The sequence below is a fragment of the Lissotriton vulgaris genome, unplaced genomic scaffold (assembly GCF_964263255.1).
Source record: "Lissotriton vulgaris unplaced genomic scaffold, aLisVul1.2 SCAFFOLD_581, whole genome shotgun sequence".
NCBI lineage: Eukaryota > Metazoa > Chordata > Amphibia > Caudata > Salamandridae > Lissotriton > Lissotriton vulgaris.
This window is the reverse complement of record NW_028255144.1, coordinates 450,773-475,233: the sequence shown is the minus strand read 5'-3', so window position 1 is coordinate 475,233 and position 24,461 is coordinate 450,773. Positions and strand designations below refer to the sequence as shown.

The window sequence follows — 24,461 nt, the reverse complement described above, 5'->3', positions numbered from 1 at the left end:
AAATGCTTTCTTTGAACAAACTTCTGCGTACTGCATACTATCTTGCATTTTCTGGCCTGTGCCACGGTATTGTGTTTTGATATTGAAAATGCCAATAAACACATTTAAACATAAATGTGTCACTTTACTGACTTAGGTTAGCATGTTTAGGTACTTTTACACAATATTATACGCAAAGAAGGCCGTGTATCAAGTCAACAACAATAATATAAGATGATCTTTTCGTTAACAAAACGAGGTCTAACAGATGATTTTGTCACATAATAGTTACATGGTGTAGCAAAAAAGGTTCTTCATTACCCCATAGAGGGGTGTCTAAATGTTACATTATACAGTACAATAGCTAAATAAGAATGATCTCAGTTGGAGTTTGAAGAGAATTCCATTTCTGGTCTCCTACTAGCACGCGGACACAATTCTCAAAGCAGCTCTTCAATTAGTTTAATACCAGGAGTTCCATTATTAGAAACTCTAAGTGGCACTTTGTTCCACATTCTTATCCTAGAGTGTGTGTGAGAAAAGGTTCCTAGTTGCTTAGAAACAATAAGATACAATTCTGAACAGCACTCTGTGAGTGATAGGGAGTCAGCGAGCAAGGCAAATGTGAACAAACCTCGGATCTTAAAGTTGCACTCAAAAAATAGTGTACTTGTAACTGGCTCACAGTAGCTCAGTTTTGAAAATAAAGCAATTTTTCCTAGGAAGAAATTTTGTGCAAAGTAACTAACCAATATCCTGTGTTCATCTTTACTTCCATCTTCTCCCCTTTTCTCTTCTCTAATACTCCACATTCATCATTTCACCTTAATTCTCATCTTATCTCAGTCCCTAGCTGGGACTAAATTTTCTTAAAAGTAGCAGAAAGCTGACATGCTAGCTCTATACAGAGTACCATCACTAATTAAAAAAATTAAAATGCAAGTGTGCTTATTGTTCTACAGTTGATTTGTGGTATACCTTCTGTATTGTTTAGATGTTACGTTGTGTATGCAGGTGACAAAGTATGTGTGTATATGAGCTATATTTTGTGTGTGCTTCACTGTATTTGATGTACTGTTTTGTGATGTATGTGTATTCTGTGCATACTATGCTGACTGTACACTCTACTTTTATGACTGTTGTTTACTTTACCGTGTATTGCATTGTATTCCACGCAGTGTTACCAAAAGCCGCCATTAACACACTAGATTATAATGCAAGTGTGCTTATTGTTGTACAGTTTATTTGTAGTATACTGTATTTATTGTTTTGGCTGTACTTTGTGTATGCTGGTGATGAAGTCTTGAGGTATATAAGCTGTAATTTATATGTGCTCTGGTGTAGGGTATTTGTGCTGAATGTGTGTGCTGTGCGTACTATGCTGATTGTACACTGTACTTTATGACTGCTCTTAACTTTTCCAGGTATTACCATGTACTCTGTGCACTGTTCATACAGTTTGTGCTGTTGCCTGTAAGCTGTTGGTGTGTTTAGACTGTAATATGCAAGTAATGTACACAGAGTTTATTGTGTGTTGATATTGTGCTACATTGTAGTTTGTATAATTTGTGTGCGGCGTATACACTGTTCTAGTGTGTGAATTGAACTCTGTAGAACTAAGGTGGGTTGCACAGTTTTATTATGCATTTTACAAAGTGTGCGCAATACATTACTGTATGTTTTACTGTACTTTGTGTCCTATTATACTATGTGTGTTGTACTGATTGTACACTGTGCATTAACATCTACTGTCTGTACTATATGTGTGATGTACATACATAGTTTCCTATACTGTGTATTGTACGTGGCACTATGTTTTATACTGCCGAATCTGTGCAGTGTGCGCCTTACAAAGAAAGTGTCTGTGCAGTGCATCCATGAATGCGCCCTACTGCATGTGTGTGTTTTAAGAAGTGTGTGCTCTACTGCGTGTGTGGGTGCACAGTAAAAAGTCTGTAACGCCTACAAAGCGTTGAACTTTGCTCTGTAAATGCTGTGCTTTATTGTTACTAGATTAATTGTGTGATGTCCCAAATGCGTATACTGTTTATTGTGATGTATAATTTGAGTGTGCTGTGTATATTGTGTGTGCTGCGCAAGTGCAGTAATGAGCGGGTGCTTACTGTGCTTGCTGTAACGATTGTGTGTACTTTTATATGTGTGTGGGCTGTACATAAGTTGTTGTTTCTTCATCTTAACTTTACTCTAAATAGCCCCAATTACTTTCTCTCCTGGATTTGAACACTGTGGAATATGTCACAACATTGACAGTAAGGGCCTGTTGCACTTAGACAGGCTGTGAACATGTAATATGTCATCTCTGTTTGAGAATAGTGCAAATTTGAGAGCATATCCTGGATAATTAAAGTAAGTGGCAGCTGAGAAGATGCAGTGTTTTATGAGAATCAGGAGCGGCTTGTGCAGGTAAGAGTGGTGGGGTGGGGTGGGGTGGGGAGAGTCTACAGATGACGAGGGAAAATTAAATATTTATTTAACCTTCCCTCGTTGTCGTCTGTCGAGTCCCCCCCAACTACACCCCACCGATCTTATCTACACAGAGCGCTCCTGATGAGGATGCAGGATTTAATAAATAGTTGGCATGGCTCAGACTCAGTGGAGAAGTGTGGCTCCATGATTAGAGCGGCAGACCCTGATGCAGAGGTCTAGCCCAGGACCAGGGTTCAATTCCCCGCCTCGGCGGGTCTTGGGCTCAAAATTCCACGGACCTGATAATTCTCGCCTCGGTGCCTATTCCAATCATAGAGTCCCACTCTGCAACTCTGGGCAATAGCTTGCTTAATCTCAACAACGGCCCCCGCAACGCTAAGGATGCCTGGCCTCCACCTTGGGGGTGCCCAGGAGTGGACGCCTCACAGGGAAAGCCAGGATGGGAAGCCAGGATGGGTTCCACAGTGGTATTCGTACAAGCGCCTTGAGACCCTTGCGGGTGAGTAGTGCGCTATACAAGTATCAATTTACATTTACTTCAACTGTATCCATATACAGCAACCACCGCAGGGAGATGCAAGAGTATTTCCCCTCTTTACTTCAGCTTCTTCTGTTGGTAAATGACAGCAGCAGCAGAAGGTGGTCATATGCTACCCAAAGATACATATGGCACTCAGTAAAACAAGAGCAGACTGAAGGAGAAACTTTGGGAAGAACACTGTGAGTCTTTGCAGAACTCACCGCAATGCTTCTAATGACAGCAACTATTACCATTTAGGCAGATAGGTATCTGTATTTTGAGATCCCATCGCTCACCACCATGTTAACACTAAAATCAAGCCTACTGAACTGGGACTTTATACAAATATATATTTTGATGAGGAACAATAATCTCATCAAATAAGATCATTCTTTTTACACACTGGGTCAGAGGCGTAACTTGGTCAATAAGATTGGGAGGGTGTGAGCTTATCAACTATCAGGCTGGCATATAATGTTAAAAAAACATTGTACAGCAAGACAGTGCATGAGAGGGTCCTAAGGGACAGTGGAAAGGAAGAGGGTGGCGGATTGGTACAAGTATTAAGAGAAAAAACGCAATTTCTTTTTTTTTAAATAATCAACATTTCTGAGCACTTTCAAAACAGAGAGGGAGAGTGTGCGTGTGTTTTTGTCTGTGTGTATGTCGAAATTCCTGGTGAAATCTGGTAAACATCTCTCCATACCTGAATGAATGAATCTGTACACAACAATTTATCAGAAAAGACCTTTATGGGGTGGGTAGGGGTGGCGGGACGGTGATACTCCAAACACCCCCCTTCAACGAAGCTACGCCCCTTCACCGGTTTCGGGAGTAACCTTATTTACTCAGTTGTAGAGGACTGAATGAAAAACATATATGATGCATGCCTTAGGCCCTTGGTTAAACCCTACCCACGTCAGAGAGCTTTGTGACATTGAGGTGGCTAAAATTTCCAAACAAGACCCAGGCGAGCAACAGCACCCATACATTCATAAACTTCCAACGGTTAACAATTCTAAGACTCTGTGGAAGGAGTTACCCGATTGTAAAGAACGTTGAGTTTGTCCCTCTCTCCTGTGAGGACCTTGATGTTGGCCTGGATTTCTGACATGTGGCGCTCATACTTCTGCAGAAGAGTCTGGAGTTCATCACGTTCCCTGACGACTTTTGCAAAGTCAAACTCTAAGCTGGCACCCTGTAAAAAGATATGTTGAGCTGACTTAGAGATGCAACAATTTGTGAAGTTTAGATCAGGTAACATTAATTTGTACTGTCTTCTGTTTCATCGCTATCGTAACCCGTGAGCATTTATTGATTGCACGACCCATTTGAAGTCATCTTGATGGTCCTTCAGAGCCAAATTTTTGTCAAGAATGAAACCTGGGTGAGGGAGGCTCCCCGACTCCCTACGCTCAATGAGTGGAGGTCAAGTATGGATCTTTATATGATGGCAGAGAGGGTGACTTACAAGGCAAGCGGGGGCCCCCGGAAATTCCGGAAAATTTGGGTGCCATAGATAGAATACTATGGCCTAGATTTAGAGATGGAAGAGGAGGGTGTGGACTTCTCCTAGGGCAGATCGGAAACCGGACTTAGATGATTGTGATGTATGACCCACTGTTGACAGATGTAACTATTTCAGAAGTGGATTTACCTGTATGCATGTATATACTGCTTGCCTCTAGCCGTGTTCTCTTTCAGAGGAAATGTTACTACGCCTTCTGCCCGGTATTATATACTGCTGCTCATTACTCAGCTCACATTGTGTATTAATGATTTATTTGGTGTAAGTTTCAAATATTAAAAAAACCAAAAAAACATTTATATAAAAAAAAAGAATGACACCTAGGGATTTCGCCAAGTTAGATAAGGTGAGCAGACAGTTATGGGCATGGAGGTTACCAATTCAGCCTTGGATGGGGAGACAGTTTCTTTTTGGAGAGAAACGAATAATTTCCGTTTTGTTAGGATTTAGTTTAAGATGGTTGGAGTAAAACCAGGATTGAATCTTGCTCGGGGTGTTGTTCAAACGAAGCACATCAGTATGGGATTTGATTTTATGGTGTTGGTTGTCATCAGCATAGAGGTGACAGTTGATCCCGGCGTGTTTCAAAATGAGAGTAAGGGGCTCCATAATGAGGTTAGAGAGAGGGGGGGAGAATTTATCCCTGGGGGACACTCAGGGAGACAGGGGTAGGATTAGAGAGGCAGGAGTTGATTTTTATTTGGTGTGTCCGGTGCTGGAGGTTGGAGTGAACCTTTTAAGGACCAATCGATTTAGAAAAGAGCGAGCTTTAAGAGATTCCAGTAAGGAAAAATGAATTCTCTTCGACACAGCTACTTGTTTACAGTAGTCTCTTTTTTTGTTAGTCCTTCGGATTTACCTTGCTGCTGCTGCTGCCCTTTTAGTTTCTGCCCTGCTGAGGAGACCGGGAGAAGCTCTCCCATCCCGCCAGCCATCTCGCTGCTTCCGCGGACTGCCGGGGCACTACATCCCCCAGGAGGCAGGGCGGTCTCGCGAGAGGGGCCGCAAGAGCCAGTGCCAGCCATCAAAGCCAGCTGGGAGCCCCCGGGACGCGGGGCACGCTTCTTTACCTTCGTATTTACCGTGCTGCTGCCCTTTCCGTTTCTGCCCTGCTGATGAGACCAGGACAAGCTCTCCCCTCCCGCCAGCCATCTCGCTGCTCCCGCGGACCGCCAACTGCCGGGGCACTACTACCCCCAGAAGGCAGTGCGGTCTCGCGAGAGGGGTAGCGAGAGCCAGCGCCAGCCATCAAAACCAGCTGGAAGCCCCCGCGGCGCGGGACGCGCGCGGGCTCGCCCGGGCCAAGGGCGGGCCCTTCTGCGCCCGTCCGCGACAGACCGAGGCAGGGCTGGGCCGTTCCTCTTGGTTCCTTCGGAAAACAGCTTTTGTGGTAAGAAGCCAACGATAATCCACAATTCTATAAACCCGAAAGTAGATCATGGGCAAGAGGAAATTGGCCCCTAGTGGTGGGAAGGCATGGAAAAAACAAAATGTACCAATAACTAACTTCTTGAAAAGTGCATTTGGGATAATTACAAATGAAATAACCGAAGTTGAAGAAGAACTTGCTGCAACAAAGGATGCTTTAGTTGCAGCAATGAAGAAATCGGATAGTGAGGTAGCGAAAACATTAGTGGACGTATCATCTATTGCTTTGAAGAATGAGGATATTGGAAAAGAAAACATTTCTGTGGTGGAGTCTTTATCCTCTAGTACCTGTGGATCAATAACGGAGATTAGGAGAAGTGCTAAGAATCCCTGTATAATGACAGGATCCCTAGAAATATTCAAATTGACTGAATCTTTGGAAATGGACTCCCCACCTGCAAAAAAACAGAAACAAACTCTCCCCAAAGTTAAAGAAACACTTATACTAAATCAGAAAAAAAGGTAACATCTAACCCAAAGGCCAATAAAGGGGTAAAATATAATAACAAGCATTTGCAATGCAATAGGTCTCGCATTAGGAAAGTTTGAGCTATTGGTATTGTAAATGACATTTTTTATTTATGGGTTGGTTTTGAAAATAGCAAAATTATAGCTTTGTGATTTACAATGCCAATAGTTTTAACTTTCGCAAATGTGACCATTTAGCATTTGTAATGCAATATGTGTTGTATTTAGTTGACTTAGAGGTATTGATATTACAAATAACAATGGCTTTTATTTTTTTTAAATAATTAATACCGAAATAAAAGCTATTGTAAAATTCAGTATGGCAATAGCTTAAACTTTTAAAGAAAAATAGCGATCAGAGTCACGGTGTGGGACGGCTAATAGAGTAAAGGAAATGCAGACACCGGTGGGGGAGGGGGGAGCATGGTGAAAACGGCGGGAAGTGTCCATATCATCATGGACACTATGTTACAGGCTTGGGCTTTCCCTACAAAAGAAATAATTGTGTTCAGATGGGTTGATGACACAAAGACTACACCTCCCAAAATGAATAACGTTATTAAAGGAAAGAAGAGAACTGGAAAAGTGTGTCCCTGTTGACATCGAGCTCCCTGATAACCGCAACTCAGAAGGATGAAATGCCGATACAGCCCAACTGTGATTCCGAGCTGCCAATTGTGGAGCGATGACCGTTCACAGCAGATGTGTATTAACATCCTTTCCTGTGAAGTTTACAATCCGCGCTAAGCATGCAGCTACGTCAGAACAGAAAGTGTTCCATTTATTGCCCGGAACAGGAAGCGAAATGTCACCTCAGCCCTTGTCCCGTCAAAGTATCAGACCCGTGGTCAGTCACTCGGTGCTAAGGTGAACATGGTGTGTCATGCATGAACCCAATTAAGAAAAATAGCAATCAGAGTCACGGTGTGGGACGGCTAATAGAGTAAAGGAAATGCAGACACCGGTGGGGGAGGGGGGGTGGAGCAAGGTGAAAACGGCGGGAAGTGTCCATATCATCATGGACACTATGTTACAGGCTTGGGCTTTCCCTACAAAAGAAATAATTGTGTTCAGATGGGTTGATGACACAAAGACTACACCTCCCAAAATGAATAACGTTATTAAAGGAAAGAAGAGAACTGGAAAAGTGTGTCCCTGTTGACATCGAGCTCCCTGATAACCGCAACTCAGAAGGATGAAATGCCGATACAGCCCAACTGTGATTCCGAGCTGCCAATTGTGGAGCGATGACCGTTCACAGCAGATGTGTATTAACATCCTTTCCTGTGAAGTTTACAATCTGCGCTAAGCATGCAGCTACGTCAGAACAGAAAGTGTTCCATTTATTGCCCGGAACAGGAAGCGAAATGTCACCTCAGCCCTTGTCCCGTCAAAGTATCAGACCCGTGGTCAGTCACTCGGTGCTAAGGTGAACATGGTGTGTCATGCATGAACCCAATTAAGAAAAATAGCGATCAGAGTCACGGTGTGGGACGGCTAATAGAGTAAAGGAAATGCAGACACCGGTGGGGGAGGGGGGGAGGGGGGGAGTGGGGGGGTGGAGCATGGTGAAAACGGCGGGAAGTGTCCATATCATCATGGACACTATGTTACAGGCTTGGGCTTTCCCTACAAAAGAAATAATTGTGTTCAGATGGGTTGATGACACAAAGACTACATCTCCCAAAATGAATAACGTTATTAAAGGAAAGAAGAGAACTGGAAAAGTGTGTCCCTGTTGACATCGAGCTCCCTGATAACCGCAACTCAGAAGGATGAAATGCCGATACAGCCCAACTGTGATTCCGAGCTGCCAATTGTGGAGCGATGACCGTTCACAGCAGATGTGTATTAACATCCTTTCCTGTGAAGTTTACAATCCGCGCTAAGCATGCAGCTACGTCAGAACAGAAAGTGTTCCATTTATTGCCCGGAACAGGAAGCGAAATGTCACCTCAGCCCTTGTCCCGTCAAAGTATCAGACCCGTGGTCAGTCACGCAAGAGGTCTGCTAGGAGCTCGCTCATTCACAGATTTTGATAAACAGCGATTGGGTAGGTTACAGGTTTCTATATCTGCGCTATGGCAGAGGGCAGAGAAGATGAAACGGCAAGTGTTCCATTCTGTTTTATGAAAGTGCTTTAAGTTGTGTGGAAACCTGAGATATTGGAAGGAAGCGTTTGAGGAACAAAACATGGCCTGGAGAAAAGAATACTGGGGGGAGATGTGTTGTGGCTGCCTGCTGTTCACATGGCGTCGGTGGTCTGGTTCCTGTAAAGCTTTGTGACAACTGGTTTATGTTACAAGGAGCACCGGCAGTCGAGATCACATTTGTGCTAAAAGTTTGGCATTAGGCGAACTGAAGTTTATTCGAAGTGGGGGGAAGTGTGCTGCGTATGCCTGCATAAACTGTAAGTGAGTGGGCTCTCACAAGGCTATTCCGAAGGCAGGATACGTAGTATAGGTATATTTGCAAGTGTTTATTTAGAATGTTTAAAAAGTAGAAAGGTTCAACGCCGGCCCGCTGGGTTGTAGGCGAACTTGATTGTGATTTCTTATGCACAGAGTTTTTTTTGTCAATAGACAAAGGTAATACTAACAAGTTCATATTAAGGAGTGCCGCCGCGCTGCCCGCGGCGACCCGGAAGCTCTTGGCCGGCCGGCGAATCCGGTCGCGGCCGACCGGAAGTCCCGCCTCCCGAGGTCCGCGAGCCCGATTGAGAAGAGGAGACGAGACGCGCCGCGCCGTGAGGAGCCCGCCGGAAGAGCACAGTCGGTGAGTGGGGCCCAGGGCTGAAGTGAAGTGCGTGCGTGCCTGTGTGTATGCCTGGGAGGGGTGGGGGAGTGTGTGCGCGCATGTGTGCGTGCGAGGGAATGTATGTGCGCATGCGTGACTGTGTGTGATTGAGAGAGAATGCGAGGTAGGTGATAGTGTGCCTGTATGTGTGCCGTATGCCTGCGTGTGCATGCGCGCGCCTGTGTGTGTGTGTGTGTGTGCGTGCGTGCATGCAGAGGGGTGGGGGCTGCCTGTGTGTGTGTGACCAAGGGATTTGGTTCGCGCATGCGCAGCTACCAGACGCTCGCTCCCGAGGTGAAATCCGACCTCGTCAAAGCGCGCGTCTGGTAGCTGTCCGCTCTCCTAAATACGGGCAGCATAAGTTGTCGAGCTGATGCATTCATGCTTCGCATGAATGCAACATCAGCTCGACCTAAAAATGTAAATACGGAAAATGACTGTGCCATGAAACCCTTGAATTTGGAAAATTTGTTTAAAAAACTACATGGAAAAAGGACAATATGGAACGAAGATTGATGTCCGAAATAGACCTAGTAAAGAAGGATGTTATGCGTCTTGTAGAATTGGTCTTAAAATTTGGATCCCAAAATGCTCTAGAGGAAAGCCCCGTGACAAAATCATTGCCTATAACTCGGAAAGACCTTCTAGGGGTACAAACTGGGCTACAAGGCCAAAATGGTAAAATGAGACCAAGACCAGTATCTCAAGGATCAATGCATCAAAAGGACCTCCCTTTAGGTCCGTATACAAGTTCGGACAAAAACGAGCCAATGACCCTAAATAATGTAAAAAAATCATGAGACGTTAAATGAAGTAGGCTCTCTGAATTATCATGTTTTGGATGTTTTATATTTACCCCTTCAATCGACCCCTTATGTGATAATCTTGAAAAATGTGCCTAAAACAAGGGGGGACAGGAAAGAATTATATGACACATTAAAAAATCAGGTGGCGCACTGGATCGCAAATAAGACAAGTTTTAATATTGACCCATTACAGAAAAATATCATACTGCTGAGAAGAGTAAGCTGGGTAGGGAAATAAAGAAAAGACTGCTGCGGGGATTGTGTGGTAGTCAACTTCCGCAGCAGGGAAATGGTGGGTAGCTTGCTAAATCGGCTTGGCAATTGTAGGGTTGAACCCAATATATACCAGGGGGACAAGATCATAGCTCTCCCACTTGGATATTTTTATAATCCAAGGAATGAGCAACATCATATTGGAAATAATAATCTGGGCATGCCGGAAGTTATGGGGATCACCTCTTCAGTAAATAGATTTTTTCCATTAAGTCAGCTTAACGATCTAGATTGACATCGAATAAAATCTGGGGATGATCAGAAAGCCCCACTGCTTGAAAATAGGTTAATTTGTGTAAATGAGATTGGACCATCTGTAAAAAATGTTTGTGATGGGAAGATACATTATGATCAGCAGTCCATAGAAAATGAAAAGGGGGTAATGTGTATCGAACAAGTGCCGGAAAATAGGACAAAACAGATAAATGAGAGAGGGCTACCTGTAAAATATGCTAGTCGAATGATAGTACCCTATGATTGGCTGCCCTTAATACAAGAAATAGGGGAAATGGGCACTGAACAATTGGCTAGTGGAAGCCAACCTTGCCAAAAATATTTAAGTATAATATCATGGAATGTGGCAGGGGTTAGATCGAAATTAAATGATGAGGAAAGGCTGAAAAAACTAGAGAACCATAGTGTAATTATGTTACAAGAAACGTGGCATATTAGACCCTTTTTCATAGATGGCTACCAAATTATATGTACAGATGCCATACCATCTAGGATGGGTCGTGCAAAGGGTGGTCCTGCAGTCGCAATATCACTATCTTCCTCTCTTGTTAAAATAAAATCATATACTAGTTCAAATTTTTATCAATTTATTTTTCTTAAAACTGAGGGGAGACAGTCCATTGTTATCATAAACTATTACAATAATATTTTTGATAAAACTAGATTTAAGGTGATTAATTCGCTAGTAAAAGACCTTGATGATTTTCTGACAGGGATGGGGGGTGATTATATGTTTGTATGGGCTGGCGACGTCAATATAGATAAATGTAGAGTTGTTGTGGAAAAACAATGTGGATATTTGAATGACCATGGAGATCCAATTTTACATTTCCTCCACGATACATATGGAGAAGCCATTAACTCTGTTGTCCACAAATACGATTCGGGCAATCTTGGATGTAAAGTCTGAAGATGAACACCACCCCCCCCCATACCTTTGTTGGTTCTAGATATTTATCAACAATTGACCACTCTATTATTACTGACTATTACACAAAACTAGTGTGCTCCTTTTTTGTCTATGAATGCCTTATTAGTGACCATCACCCCCTGGTTTTGACCTTGACGATAAATATCGCTAGGATAAATCTAGGGAAGGCAATAGAGGAAAAAATGGAGCCTTATGGCTCTAATGGAGTCTCTCTTAAGTGGTCGGGAGTAAATCCTTCTCTAATTTTTTTTAAGTTACCGGGAAGACACAACACGAAATTGATATTTGCCTAGATGATACAGTAACTAACTCAGATATCAATGGGGCATTTTCTAATATAATTACTGAAATATCAAAAGACCTAAAAATAAAACAGAAGTCCAAATCATACAATCAAGAACCTGATGGTTCAACAAGGAATGTTCGAGTTTGAATAGAGAACTAAAAGGAATTTTAAAAATCAAACCTAGGAATGTAGCTGGAATAAAACAACTAAGGATGAAATATAATTTAGCACTGAAAGACAGAAAAAAAGAGATCCAAGAAGAGGCGTGGGGGAAACATGCCAAGCGGCAGTAACCCGGGACACAACTCTGTTTTGGCAAACAATCAATTACCCTTTTTTTAAGGATACTACTGCTGTAAAAATAAATGCCCTAGTGTCCGCTGAGGGCAGGATAACCCACTTTGGAAATACTTTTAACCCTGGAGGGATCGATATCTTACAAAATAAGGAAAAATTATTTTTAACTGTAGAGCCAGCAGGGATGCCTCAGATAACTGTAGAAGAAATAATAGGAGCACTAAATAAAAGTGCAAGTGGCAAAGCCGCTGGCCCCGATGGGGTCCCTATCAATGTTTTTAAATGTAACATTGATTTTTGGTTACCAGTCATACAGAAGTTCTTTAATGCAACCCTTGATGGAAAACTGCCCATATCTTGGGTGGAAAGTATCATAGTCCCTATTTTTAAAAAAGGGGATAGAGGAAACCCAAAATTTTATCGGCCCATATTCCTCTTAGATTGGACCTCAAAACTGATGGGGAGAGTTTTGTTGGGTAGATTAGAATCCTGGGCCTCTGAAAATAACATCCTTTCAGCGGCCCAATATGGTTTCAGGAGAGGGATAGGAACAATCGAACAATGTTTAAATCTGGATCTTTTGGTGGGTAAATATACTATAGCTAAAGGGGGCAGTTTACATCTTTGCTTTGCTGATCTCACCAGTGCTTTCGACCTGGCTAATCATGAAAAATTGTGGCGAACGCTGGTTGAGATAGGAGCCCCCAAAAATATTGGTGTTTACCTATCCCAAATTTATAGTTTTCTTCAATCCAGAGTTCGTTTTGGGCCGAAGGGGGGTGCACGCCAGATTTTAGGGTAACACGAGGTATTAGGCAGGGGTGCGTTATAGCACCCCTACTATTCTCATTGTATATAAATAACATTGATCGTTGTTTACAAAATATTAATGCTGATTTCCTAAAAGTGGGTTCTCGACCGATACCAGTGCTGCTTTATGCAGACGATGCCGTATTGATTTCAAGGACGGCAAACGGTCTGCAACACCTGATTGAAAAATTTGCACTTTTTATGACTGGCATGGATCTTAAATTAAACCTAACAAAAACCTTTGTTATGACTTGTGGTAGGAAAAATAGAAAGATTAAACAACACCACGTGGAAGGTATTTTGATCGAAAGAGTTACGAGTTTTATTTATTTGGGTTTACTTTTGAATGAAAATGCGACCTGGGGACAACATGTCAATTTAGCAAAGCTAAAATTTTCTCGAAGTATGGAAGGGATTTTTAGATTTTCTTAAAAAATAGGGAATAAACCTGTGAGGAAAATACTCTCTTTATATAGATCAAAAGCAGTCTCAACTGCTTGTTATGGTGCAGCATTATGGGGGAGAACCCTCCAAATACAGGAGAACAAGTTGCTGTAACCCTCCAAATACAGGAGAACAAGTTTTTTAAACGATTACTAGCGGCCCCATGCTCAACGTCGAATACTTTAGCTCATAGAGAAATGTCTGTACCCTATATTAGCGACTTCATAAAAATAGCTGGTTTAACATTATGGCATGGGGTGTGGTCACGTGAAGAAGCTAGGTTTACACAAAATATATTACTAGACTGCCTGTCCATAGATAAGAGGAGAAAAATATCTTGGCTAGAATTTATACTATCACTTTTAGAAAGTTGTAATATCAAGTTAGATTGTAAAGAACCAATGCTAATTGTAGAATACAGTAAAAAAAGAACTGAAAAGAAGACTTACTGTTGCTATGGATTTAGTGAGGGAGGCAGATGAAGCGAAAAAACAGTGTTACATCCTACTATGAACGTCCCTTCTACATGTGTATACAACCCTACCTTGTTACTATAAGACACGTCCAGCTAAGGTTTTATCTCACTAGATTGAGATTAGGCAGTTTACATTATCTGGTTGCTTACCCCGCAAAAAGGAAAATGGATCATTTATTACCAAACTGCCCGTGTGACGGTTAATCCCCACAATCAACGTTGCACTTTATTTTATTTTGTGCTTTTTATAGGGATATTCGCAAGCTTATTTTAAAACCTCTTTTTAAAACAAATGTATACTATTATCACAAGCAAGCATTTAATATCATTTGTAGCTTGGAGAATGAGAGAATTATGAATGCTGCTTGTAAATTTGTCCAAATGGCAATTAAGAAAAGAAAAACCCTTTCGTACTTGGAGAATGTATTATATGAAAATTATGAAAACCAATGATTCTTAGATACTACATATTAATTATGAATCAATGAGATTTTAATACTATTTATTGAATTATGTTTTGGTTTTAATTAATAAGGTCTGTATTTGTATATTGTTGATGAATGCAAATTATATTTGGGATACTCTGTTGTCTGTTTTTATAGCATGCTTTTATGGTCATGGAAAATGTACTGAATAAAGCTTTGAAATTTGTTTTGTTAGTCCTACTTCATATTTTTTCATTTTTATATATGTCATAGTTCTTTTTATTTTCATATTGGGCTTACCTGCCTATTTTATATAGCTACAAATAAATAATCTTGTGGTTCAACCTGTGAATTCTTCTGACTCAGTGGCCTAAGATTGTCAATATTTTGTTTGAAAATCAATATGTGAACAACAACAGAAATGGGGAAAGAGAAAAAGGTGGACTTTTTTTAATGGGGATATACAGAAAAAGTTAATACTTGGGGGTAAAGATCTTCGTAACCTTTAAAAAGCATGTCTCGTTTATATCAGTTGACAAACAGTCACACTGCTTAAAACCCCATGCAACCAGCACAGGCCTTTCCAGGCTTTCTGATATGCCAATGAGCAGAACTGAATTGAAGGCATAATGTGCAATGTTGGCATTTATGAGTCATTATTTCACTACAAACCAACTGCATTGGAAGTTCAGGCTACCATATTGTTCCCTAGCCGACTTGTCAGCTGCATTTTCCCCTGTATACAACCCCAGTAACTATGACAGGAGCCATAAAAAAGGTTGAAAAAAGTGTTAGCGGGTGTGCCATGCCAGGCTGGTTTAACATAACTGTTGCCATTTGCATTATTGCTTACGATAGACACCAAATTAGGGAAGTAGGGCTTCACTTGCAGAGATAAAATAACTGCTGTCTTCCATGCGTTGGTAGTATCCTCATACCACACGTTGGTAGTATGCTCATACCACATGAGAGACATTTAAAGACTTATTCCTAAACAGGAGCAACAGGGCTCACATTGCAGATAGTTATTGGCAGTAATGCTGTTGGAGGGGCAGCCATAAATCGGGCGGGCATCAGGTGTGCCACAAGAGCTCCTATTGTAGCAAGTCTACAAGTCACAGCTATGTTTTCACCCACACACTACATTAGGTAGGAGAACCAAGAAGGGGCGGACAGGACATCTGCCATGTTTTGGCACATGTTCTATTACCATGTTCCACAAAACGAGTCCCTAAGTGCAGTACATGTTAGTACTGGCTAGCAAGCACAGCCAGCCAAATACAGCATGCCCTTTTTAGAACTTAAGAGTACAGGAGCTATTTTAAGATTATGAATGATATCTAGTAAGTTCACTGTGATCTAATTAACAATGTCTTTAGGAGTCCTTGGAAGCCTGTTAACTGCATTGCCAAAGGGGTGAATGGAACTTATAAAATTGTATAGCTGATATTGCAGTTTTGGCTGAATATTTAGAAGACGTTAAACTGGTTTACTACTTCTGATGAACTTTCACTGTTTTTCCACTCTACTTTCCTTCCACCTCCATCCTTGTACAATACTGAGCCTGGAGCAATAAGGAAAAATTAATTTCTCATTTGTTAGTGTTGAGATGGGGAAACAGCATTAATAATGTGGGCTAAGCCACGTGTGCCATTACAATGCAAGCGTAACAACGCTTGCCTTAACCACACATATGCCTTTACCACGCATATGCCTTAACCACACATACCATACCACACGTTATTTGGCCTGGGGGACAGGTTTTAGGGCTCAGGGTGGGGGGAAAGAGGCAGTTTTTAGGGCTGCGAATCGGTTTTAGGGCTCAGGGCTGGGGTCAGGGAAGTTATTAGGGCGGGAGCCAGGTTTAAGGTCTCAGAGTGGGGGGTCTGATCTTTACCATGCATTTGCCTTTAACAATCCTGCCTTTACAATGGAATTCATTGTAAAGGCATCTGTGGGAAAGGCATGTGTGGAAAAGACAAGGTTGTGGTTGAGACCGCGTTGTTTAGGCATGCATTGTTAACACATGCATTGTCATACAACCGTTGGGATGTTCTATAATAAAACCTTGTTGCGTCCACAGGGTAAAAGGCATCAATGTAGAAATTTTGAAAGCTAAACTTTAGGTACCTGTATCAAGGGTTAACTGTTTACAATAAAAATACATTTAAAAAATATATATTAGTATTAACATTTTGCCCAAAAAGAACATGTGACCACATTACATCAATGCATGAAATAAATGAAACATATAGTGGATTTGTTCTGTGGGTCATCGTGAAAGAGGGGATTTGTACACACGTCATACTAGGAACTCTCACTGTCCGCTTAGCAGAGAACAGAACTTTCTGTTGCTTCTGTTTATTTATTTTATTTATTTATAGAGCACAGCCGTCACCTTACAGGTATCCTGGTGCTGAGAGCTTTGATCTGAACATAAATTCTGTCAAAGTGAGCAAATGGAGACCAAAGGGTTACTTGGGGAAGAGCCAGATCTTCGGGGCCTTCCTAAAGTGCAGTAGCCAGTTGAGGATCCGAGAGTAACTGATAACTTGTTCCAGAGCTGGGCTGCCTGAACCGTAAAGGTGTGTCCGCCTTTTCTAGTCTTACAGAATCTGGTTACACAGAGGAGATTCGCTGATGCTGTATGGATGCATCTCCCAGTGGTATATTTCTTTAAACTGCGTTGTAAGGGCATAGGGCTCATGCCCTGAAGGGTCATGAAGACAATACATAAGATACATAACATACTTCACCCACATGACTCACCTGGGGGCTGATACATTTTGGACTGCCACTTCTGCGCCGTAACAACTTCCTCAGCTTCTCACATTCCCGCCTGTAGTGATCTTTTTCCTCCTCTAGTGACTTGACAAAACAATCCAGCTTTGAGGGACTCATCGCCCTTGGTTTTTCAGTTGCTAGCGCACTGTTTTTATCTGGAAGTTATCATAAAAAATGAATCACTTTCTAAAACATGGTACAATGCCACTGAATAGACAACTGCATAGGCATTAGAAAGAGTTCACTGATGACAGAATAGAAGAATTACATATTTTACTCCCAAAATAAATTGTTAAAAAAAAAGTGGTCTAAAAGGTAGCGCAATGCCAACATTCTCATGCCTGTTCAACTTTGCGTTGCCCTCCAGACTGCATAAGTCCATGAATGTTGCCAAAGCACTAATATTTACCATCCTGTGGCACAGTGCTTGGCACCCCATAGATCAAAGACAGAATGGCAGATGAAAATGGGACATTCCAGTAATGTGACTAATTTTAAGAGTATTTCTTTCACTATAAGAAATAGAACAAATACATTATATCTAAGAGGTCATGAACAAACAAGTTAGTGAAATCACGGAAAAAACATTTTTGTATCTGCTTCTGGTGACATCTAATGCTATTGATTTTGCTGCGTTTTCCCCACTTATTGTATTTTTCCCCCTCACTGTTTTTGTATTTTTCCCCCTCATTGCATTGCCTTGTCCTCCCGTTTCCCGCCGCTGCTGCCCGGACCCCCGACACACCCGCTCCCGCCTCCCAGCCTCCGTTCCCGCTCCCCTACCCTTCATATGGCGACCCCTGCGTGCCAAAGGTGCGCCTAAGGCAAGCCTGTTTGCGCCCGTCCGCCTGGACCGCGCCCAGCGCCAGACCCCCTGGCCCCCGCGAGAGCCACGACATCCGATGCCGCTACAACTCCAACTTCCTCTAAGAACTCAACTCCGGACGATCATCCAACTGCTTCCAGGCCACCCCCAAGCTTACCCACAGACCCTTCACCTGCATTAGCCCCAGCCGCCGAACACCTATACACAATCACCTCAGATGCATACTACTCAACACCCACTCCCTCCACAAGCACGCCATCAAACTCTGGGACCTACTCGACTCAGCCGCCCCGGACGTCGCCTTTCTAACAGAGAACTGGATGAACCCCTCCTCGGCACTAAGATCACGAGAAGGGACAGCACCAAGAGACCAGGAGGAGGAATCGCCATTGTCTACAGAAACACCCTCAGAGTCATGACGAGTACAGCAGACACCTCCAGCACCGCCGAACGCCTGCACTTCCGGATCCACACAGACCCAAACACCACCCTCAGAGAAACACTCATCTACAGACCGCCCGGACCCCGGCCACAGTTCATCGACGTCATCGCCGACATCGTCAGCGGGCCTGCTCTTGCTTCCACAGGCTGCATCCTCGTTGGGGACCCAAATTTCCACCTCGAGAACAGTGACAACAGCAACTCCATCGCTCTGCTCGATAACCTCGCCAACCTCGGACTCAAACAGCTCATCACAACCCCCACCCACACCACCGGACACACACTCGATCCCATCATTTCCGCCAGCAACCACGTCTCCTTTAGCCACACCACAGAACTGCACTGTACCGACCATTGCTGCGTACACTTCGCCTTCAAGAAACTCACCTTGCACCACCGCCCGCAACAGATCCCCTACCCCATCTGGAACAAAGTCATCGAAGACTAGCTCATCACCACCCTCGCCCGAGGCCAACCAACAGACACCACCAACACCGATACAGCTGCCCGCAATCTCAGGCAATGGATCGATGACTGCACCAAAACCCTTGCCCTGATCAAAAAACCCTCAAACAGACGCACCGACAGAAAGCCCAGATGGTTCACCACAGACCTCCAGGAATCCAAGCAGTCCTGCAAAAGACTCAGGAAGAAGTGGCACCACGAACAAACCCCGGACAACCACGATGCCCTAAAAAACGCCAACCGCAAGCACCACCAACTCATTCGAGCCTCCAAAAGGACCTCCTTCAAGGAACACATCAACAACAACGCACACAACAGCAAAGAGCTCTTCAACATCGTGAAGGAACTCTCCAACCCTAGATCCAGCTCCAACGACATCCCGCCGTTGCAAGACCTATGCGACTCCTTAGTCAACTTCTTTCATCACAAGATTGCGGACATCAACAACAGCTTCAACGCCCAGGCCCCCCTACAGCCGCCGACACAGCAGACTCACCACCCCTCAGCCTCACCAACCACCTGCTCTCCTGGACCCATGTCAATGACATCAAGACCATGAACACCATCCACTCCGGCTCACCATCCGACCCCTGCCCTCACCACATTTTCAACAAAGCAAACCGCATCATCGCATCCCAACTCCGGAAGATCATCAACAGCTGCTTGGAGACCGACACCTTCCCGGAAGGCTGGAAACAGGCAGAGTTCAACGCCCTACTCGAAAAACCCACAGCAGACCCAAAGGACATCAAGAATTTCCGGCCTATCTCCCTGCTTCCGTTCCCGGCAAAATTCCTCGAAAAGATCGTCAACAAGCAACTGACTCACTTCCTTGAGGAGAAAAACATCCTGGACCCCTCCCAATCTGGATTCCCCAGCAATCACAGCCTAGAAACCGCCCTCATCGCTGCCACAGACGACATCAGGACCCTACTGGACAGCAGCAAAACAGAGGCCCTGATCTCCTGGACCTCTCAGCCGCCTTTGACACCGTCTGCCACCACATGCCTACACGACGGGGGAATACGCGACAAAGCTCTGGACTGGACCACCTGCTTCCTCACCGACAGAACCCAGAGGGTTCGCCTCCCCCATTCCGTTCTGAAGCCACCAAGATCATCTGGGGCGTACCCGAAGTATCATCCCTCAGCCCGACCCTCTTCAATGTCTACATGGCACCTCTCGCCAACATCATCCGCTCGCACAACCTCAACATCGTCTCCTACGCTGACGGCACTCAACTGATCCTCACTCTCACCAAGAACCCCACCACCGCCAAAACTAACCTCCACAAAGAAATGAAGGCCGTCGCCCACTGGATGCAGAGCAGCTGCCTGAAACTGAATTCAGACAAGACGGAGGTCCTCATCCTGGGCTCCACCCCCTCGACCTGGTATGACTCCTGGTGGCCGGCCGCCCTGGAAGCTGCTCCCACACCCACCAACCACACAAGTAACCTGAGATTCATCCTGGACTCATCGCTCTCAATGACCCAGCAAGTCAACACCTTCTCCTCCTCCTGCTTCAACACCCTCCGCATACTCGCATACTCCACAAGATCTACAGATGGATCCCAACTGGAACCAGAAAGACGGTCACACAGGCCCTCGTCAGCAGCAGACCGGACTACAGCAGGATCTACGCAGGATCATGGCCAAACTCCAGAAAAGACTCCAGCGCATACAGAACGCCTCCGCACGCCTCATCCTCGACATCCCCTGCCACACCCACATCACCGTCCACCTGAAGGACCTCCACTGGCTGCCAGTCAACAAAAGGATCCCCTTCAAGCTCCTCACCCACGCTCACAAAGCTCTCCACAATGCCGGACCAGCATACCTCAACAAACGTCTCACCTTCGACACCGAACCACCAGCGTAGTTCTGCCGACCTCGTCGCCGTCCCACGCATCCACAGGACCTCCATCGGCTGCAGATCCTTCTCTTACCTCGCTGCCAAGTCCTGGAACACCCTACGCACACAGCTGTGTTCGACCCAAGACCTGCTGACCTTCAGGAGACTCCTCAAAACCTGGCTATTCGAGCAGTAGCTGCACCCCCCACACCCCCTCAGCGCCTTGAGACCCTCACGGGTGATTAGTGCGCTCTAAAAATGATTGATTGATTCCGGCTGGTAGATTGAGTGCAAACCTAATATAATTGTTGATGGCAGACCCCATTGTCATAATGTATAGTACTTTGAATTTCAGTTCCACTAGAAGAAGCAACACACTATGTATTACAGTGAATTCACACTGAGTAACGCAATTAGCTTTGGAACAAACATAATAGTGCGTTGGCTTGTTGTTGCTTCATATAGCCATAAAGCTGCCAAGCTGGGCACTATGCTTGCACTATAAATATAATGTTTTTGAGGGCTAGTTAGGGCCTGATTACGATCTTGGCGGATGGGATACTCAGTCACAAAACTGACAGATAGCTTGTAACGAAGTAACCCTGTCCGCCAAGATCATAATCCTGCCCTTAGTGTCTGTCTGTATTCTTGCAAATGTTTCATCCCTTCAATTCTGGCATATATAAATATATGTTCATTTAAAAATGATTTTTGTTTTTCAAAAAATTCTGAGGTACCACACTGCTTCCCACTCTGGCTCCTACCTTTTTTTTGTGCCGGCCAAAAAATACCCAATTTTCACATCACTCCTGCTACACTCTTTTGTGTGTCTTTGAAACCGAATTGTGGTCTTACATTACTTTGTGTAGATTAGTCTGCAGGAAGTAGCATGGATGTTACATAGCGACTCCAGATGCACCTTTCACACTGAGTTTCGTTTCTCTGCATCATCGAATATGTCCCTAGAACCTGCCTGCATTCTGCCAGCTGTCTTGCAATTTAAGGTTTGTAAATAATGCATGTCTGCCTATTTTTAATAGACGTGAGAGGAGTTTGAGGAGTTGTGCAAGTGACGGAATGCGTTAGGTCGTGCCGTTTGGGTGTTTGTCCCACACTGGAAAATCAGCGCAAACGGCACCATGCGCAGAGCAAGAAGGCGCAACTTCTTTCTGACGGTCGGGTATCATTTCAATTCAAGCGCCAGCTTCCTCAATGCGAACGGATGGTTTCTCAATGCGAGCGGCGGCGACTTTCCGCTACTGCCTATGTTGAGAAATCTCGCTGGTAGGTCGTCTAGCATTGGATTTTCCTAGCTCGCGCTAGCCAACGTTACTTTGGCGAGCGAAGAAAAAACTTGGCACTCCGCGTGCTCCGAGGAGTGCAGAACATGCCACAAGCTCCGCAAACAGAGTGGAGTTCATCGCCCAGACCTAGTTGTTAATACAATTTTGATTTCTCAAATACAAATAATGAGAGAAGTTGTCATTTGTCATGATTTATCTGTAAACACACCATGTAATTTGCAAAAAAGAAATGCAATTATATTTATGGTGACACCTTTACAGTTACTCCCATTCTTAGCTAGCAGTTACCATGCCACTAAGTGCTGAGACTGAAACCTACTTCGGACAAGTTTTAACCAAAGCACTATGTCTGGAATAGTCCATGTATATGATTTACAGCTTGTACTACTGAATATCGACACCAACAATATTGTGATACAAGAATTTCGAGGACAGAATAACCAGGGATAAAATATCGAATGGCAAGTGCATTTAAGGAAACATAGATTTACAATTCCTAACTCCACATTTATGTACCCTGAAGATATATGTACGCTGCATAGGTAGGTATGTGTGGAGTTAGCTATAGGAAAAAGATTAGGAGTAACAAAATCACCATAAAGGTAACGTTATCTTATTTCTATGTTTTGCTCTCTCCCCTTCTCAGAAATAAACAGAGGAAGGAGGAAGATGCAACACTGAGGAGCTAATAGTCTAGGCAAAAATATTCCTAAGAAAGTTGTGATCAAAGCATCTCTGTGCAAGAAAGCCCCAAAAGCATGCCAGCAGAATGCCTACATAGAAGCCCATCAAACTGGTCAAAATACCTCCAGCAGGCAAATGCTAAGAATGTTAAGGGACTCGAAAGCTCTTGGAATGCATGTGCTCTAGCGGGATGGATGATCTGACCCATTCCAGTAATAGCACTAATAAATGTAGGATTAAAACTACTTTGTAATAAGGTTCTGAGATGCACTTCAGCCAGAGTCATTGCCACCATAAGAAATCGGTACAGTTGTTTTTTTCCAGACAGATAAGAAGAATGTAAATATATATATCAGATATTGGACTTGGCCCTTTTTGCAGGGTCATCACCGGACGTCGCCATCCTTACTGAAACATGGATGAACGCATCATCAATACCCGACATCGCCATAGCCATCCCGAACAATTACAAGATCATCCGAAAAGACTGCACCGTCCAAACAGGAGGAGGAATCGCCATCGTCCATAAGAACTCCATCAAAATCACGACCAGCTCCAATGATAACCTTGCACCCGCCGAACACCTTCACTTCCAGATCCACACCGACCCTAGGACCACACTCAGAGGCTCCCTCATCTACAGGCCTCCAGGAACCCGTAAACAATTCAGCGAAGACATCACTGACTTCATCAGTCCACATGCCCTCGCCTCCGAGAACTACATTCTACTAGGAGACCTTAACTTCCACCTGGAAAAGAATAACGACAACAACACCACCACCCTTCTTGACAACCTGGCCAATCTCTGCCTCAAACAACTTGTTGACACCCCCACCCATGTAGCCGGTTACACGCTCGACCAAATCTTCACCTCGAGCAAACACATCTCCTTCGACCGCACCACAGCTCTCCATTGGACGGACCACAGCTGCGTTCACTTCAGTTACAAAACTACCTCGACCCACAACCCCCCACAACCTATTCCCCGAAGAAAATGGAACAAAATCACCACCGCCCAACTCCTCACATCGCTCAACCAAAACCCACCCGCCCTCTCATCGGACCCAAACCAAGCTGCCATCAAATTCAAACAATGGATCACTCACAGCGCTGACGAATTAGCACCCTTGAAAAACCTTCACACCAAACAAGACAGCAAAAAGGCCCCCTGGTTCAACGATGACCTTAAGAAATCCAAAAAGCTATGCCGTACTCTCGAGAAAACATGGAGAAAAAACCCAACCACTGACAACATGACCACCTTCAAGACAGCCACCCACAAACACCACCAGCTGATTCGATCCACCAAGAAATCAGCATTCAAGAATCGACTCGACAACAACGCCCATAACAGCAAGGAACTATTCAACATCATCAAAGAATTTACCAACCCCACCGCAGCCTCAAACGACATCACTCCCTCTCAAGACCTCTGCGACTCGTTATCCTCCTTCTTCTACAACGAAATTGCCGACATACATTACAGCTTCGAAAACAGTTCCAACGAACAATCCTCTCCACCCCCCTCTGAACCTAAACCGCCCTCTAAAAACCTCAGCGCCTGGAACCCAATCAACACTGAAGACACTATCCGCCTAATGAATTCCATCCACTCTGGCTCGCCAACGACCCCTGTCCCCACCACATCTTCAACAAAGCAGACTCCATCATCGCACCCCATCTCCGTGATGTCATCAACTGCTCCTTCAACTCTGCTACCTTCCCAGAAAGCTGGAAACATGCCGAAGTCAGCGCCCTCCTGAAGAAACCCACAGCAGACCCCTCTGAACTCAAAAACTACTGCCCCATATCCCTCCTCCCATTCCCGGCCAAAGTCATTGAGAAAGCCGTTAATAGCCAACTCGCCGCCTTCCTCGAATCCAACAACTCCCTCGATCCCTCACAGTTCGGATTTCGAGCCAAACACAGCACCGAGACCGCCCTCATCGCAGCAA

The 24,461-nt window shown here is 44.2% G+C and overlaps 1 protein-coding gene across 1 annotated transcript in view; it reads right to left on the bottom strand.

Annotated features, from left to right (window-relative positions):
• The window catches only part of LOC147659215 (centrosomal protein of 135 kDa-like), a 548,924-nt gene that overhangs the window by 370,797 nt on the left and 153,666 nt on the right, over positions 1 to 24,461 (bottom strand). Inside the window, exons 5-6 of the mRNA XM_086951883.1 lie at positions 16,918 to 17,087; positions 3,990 to 4,145 (exon numbers count right to left, since the gene is read on the bottom strand). Coding sequence (XP_086808009.1) covers positions 3,990 to 4,145; positions 16,918 to 17,087 — 326 coding nt within the window. The remainder of the gene's footprint in view (positions 1 to 3,989; positions 4,146 to 16,917; positions 17,088 to 24,461) is intronic.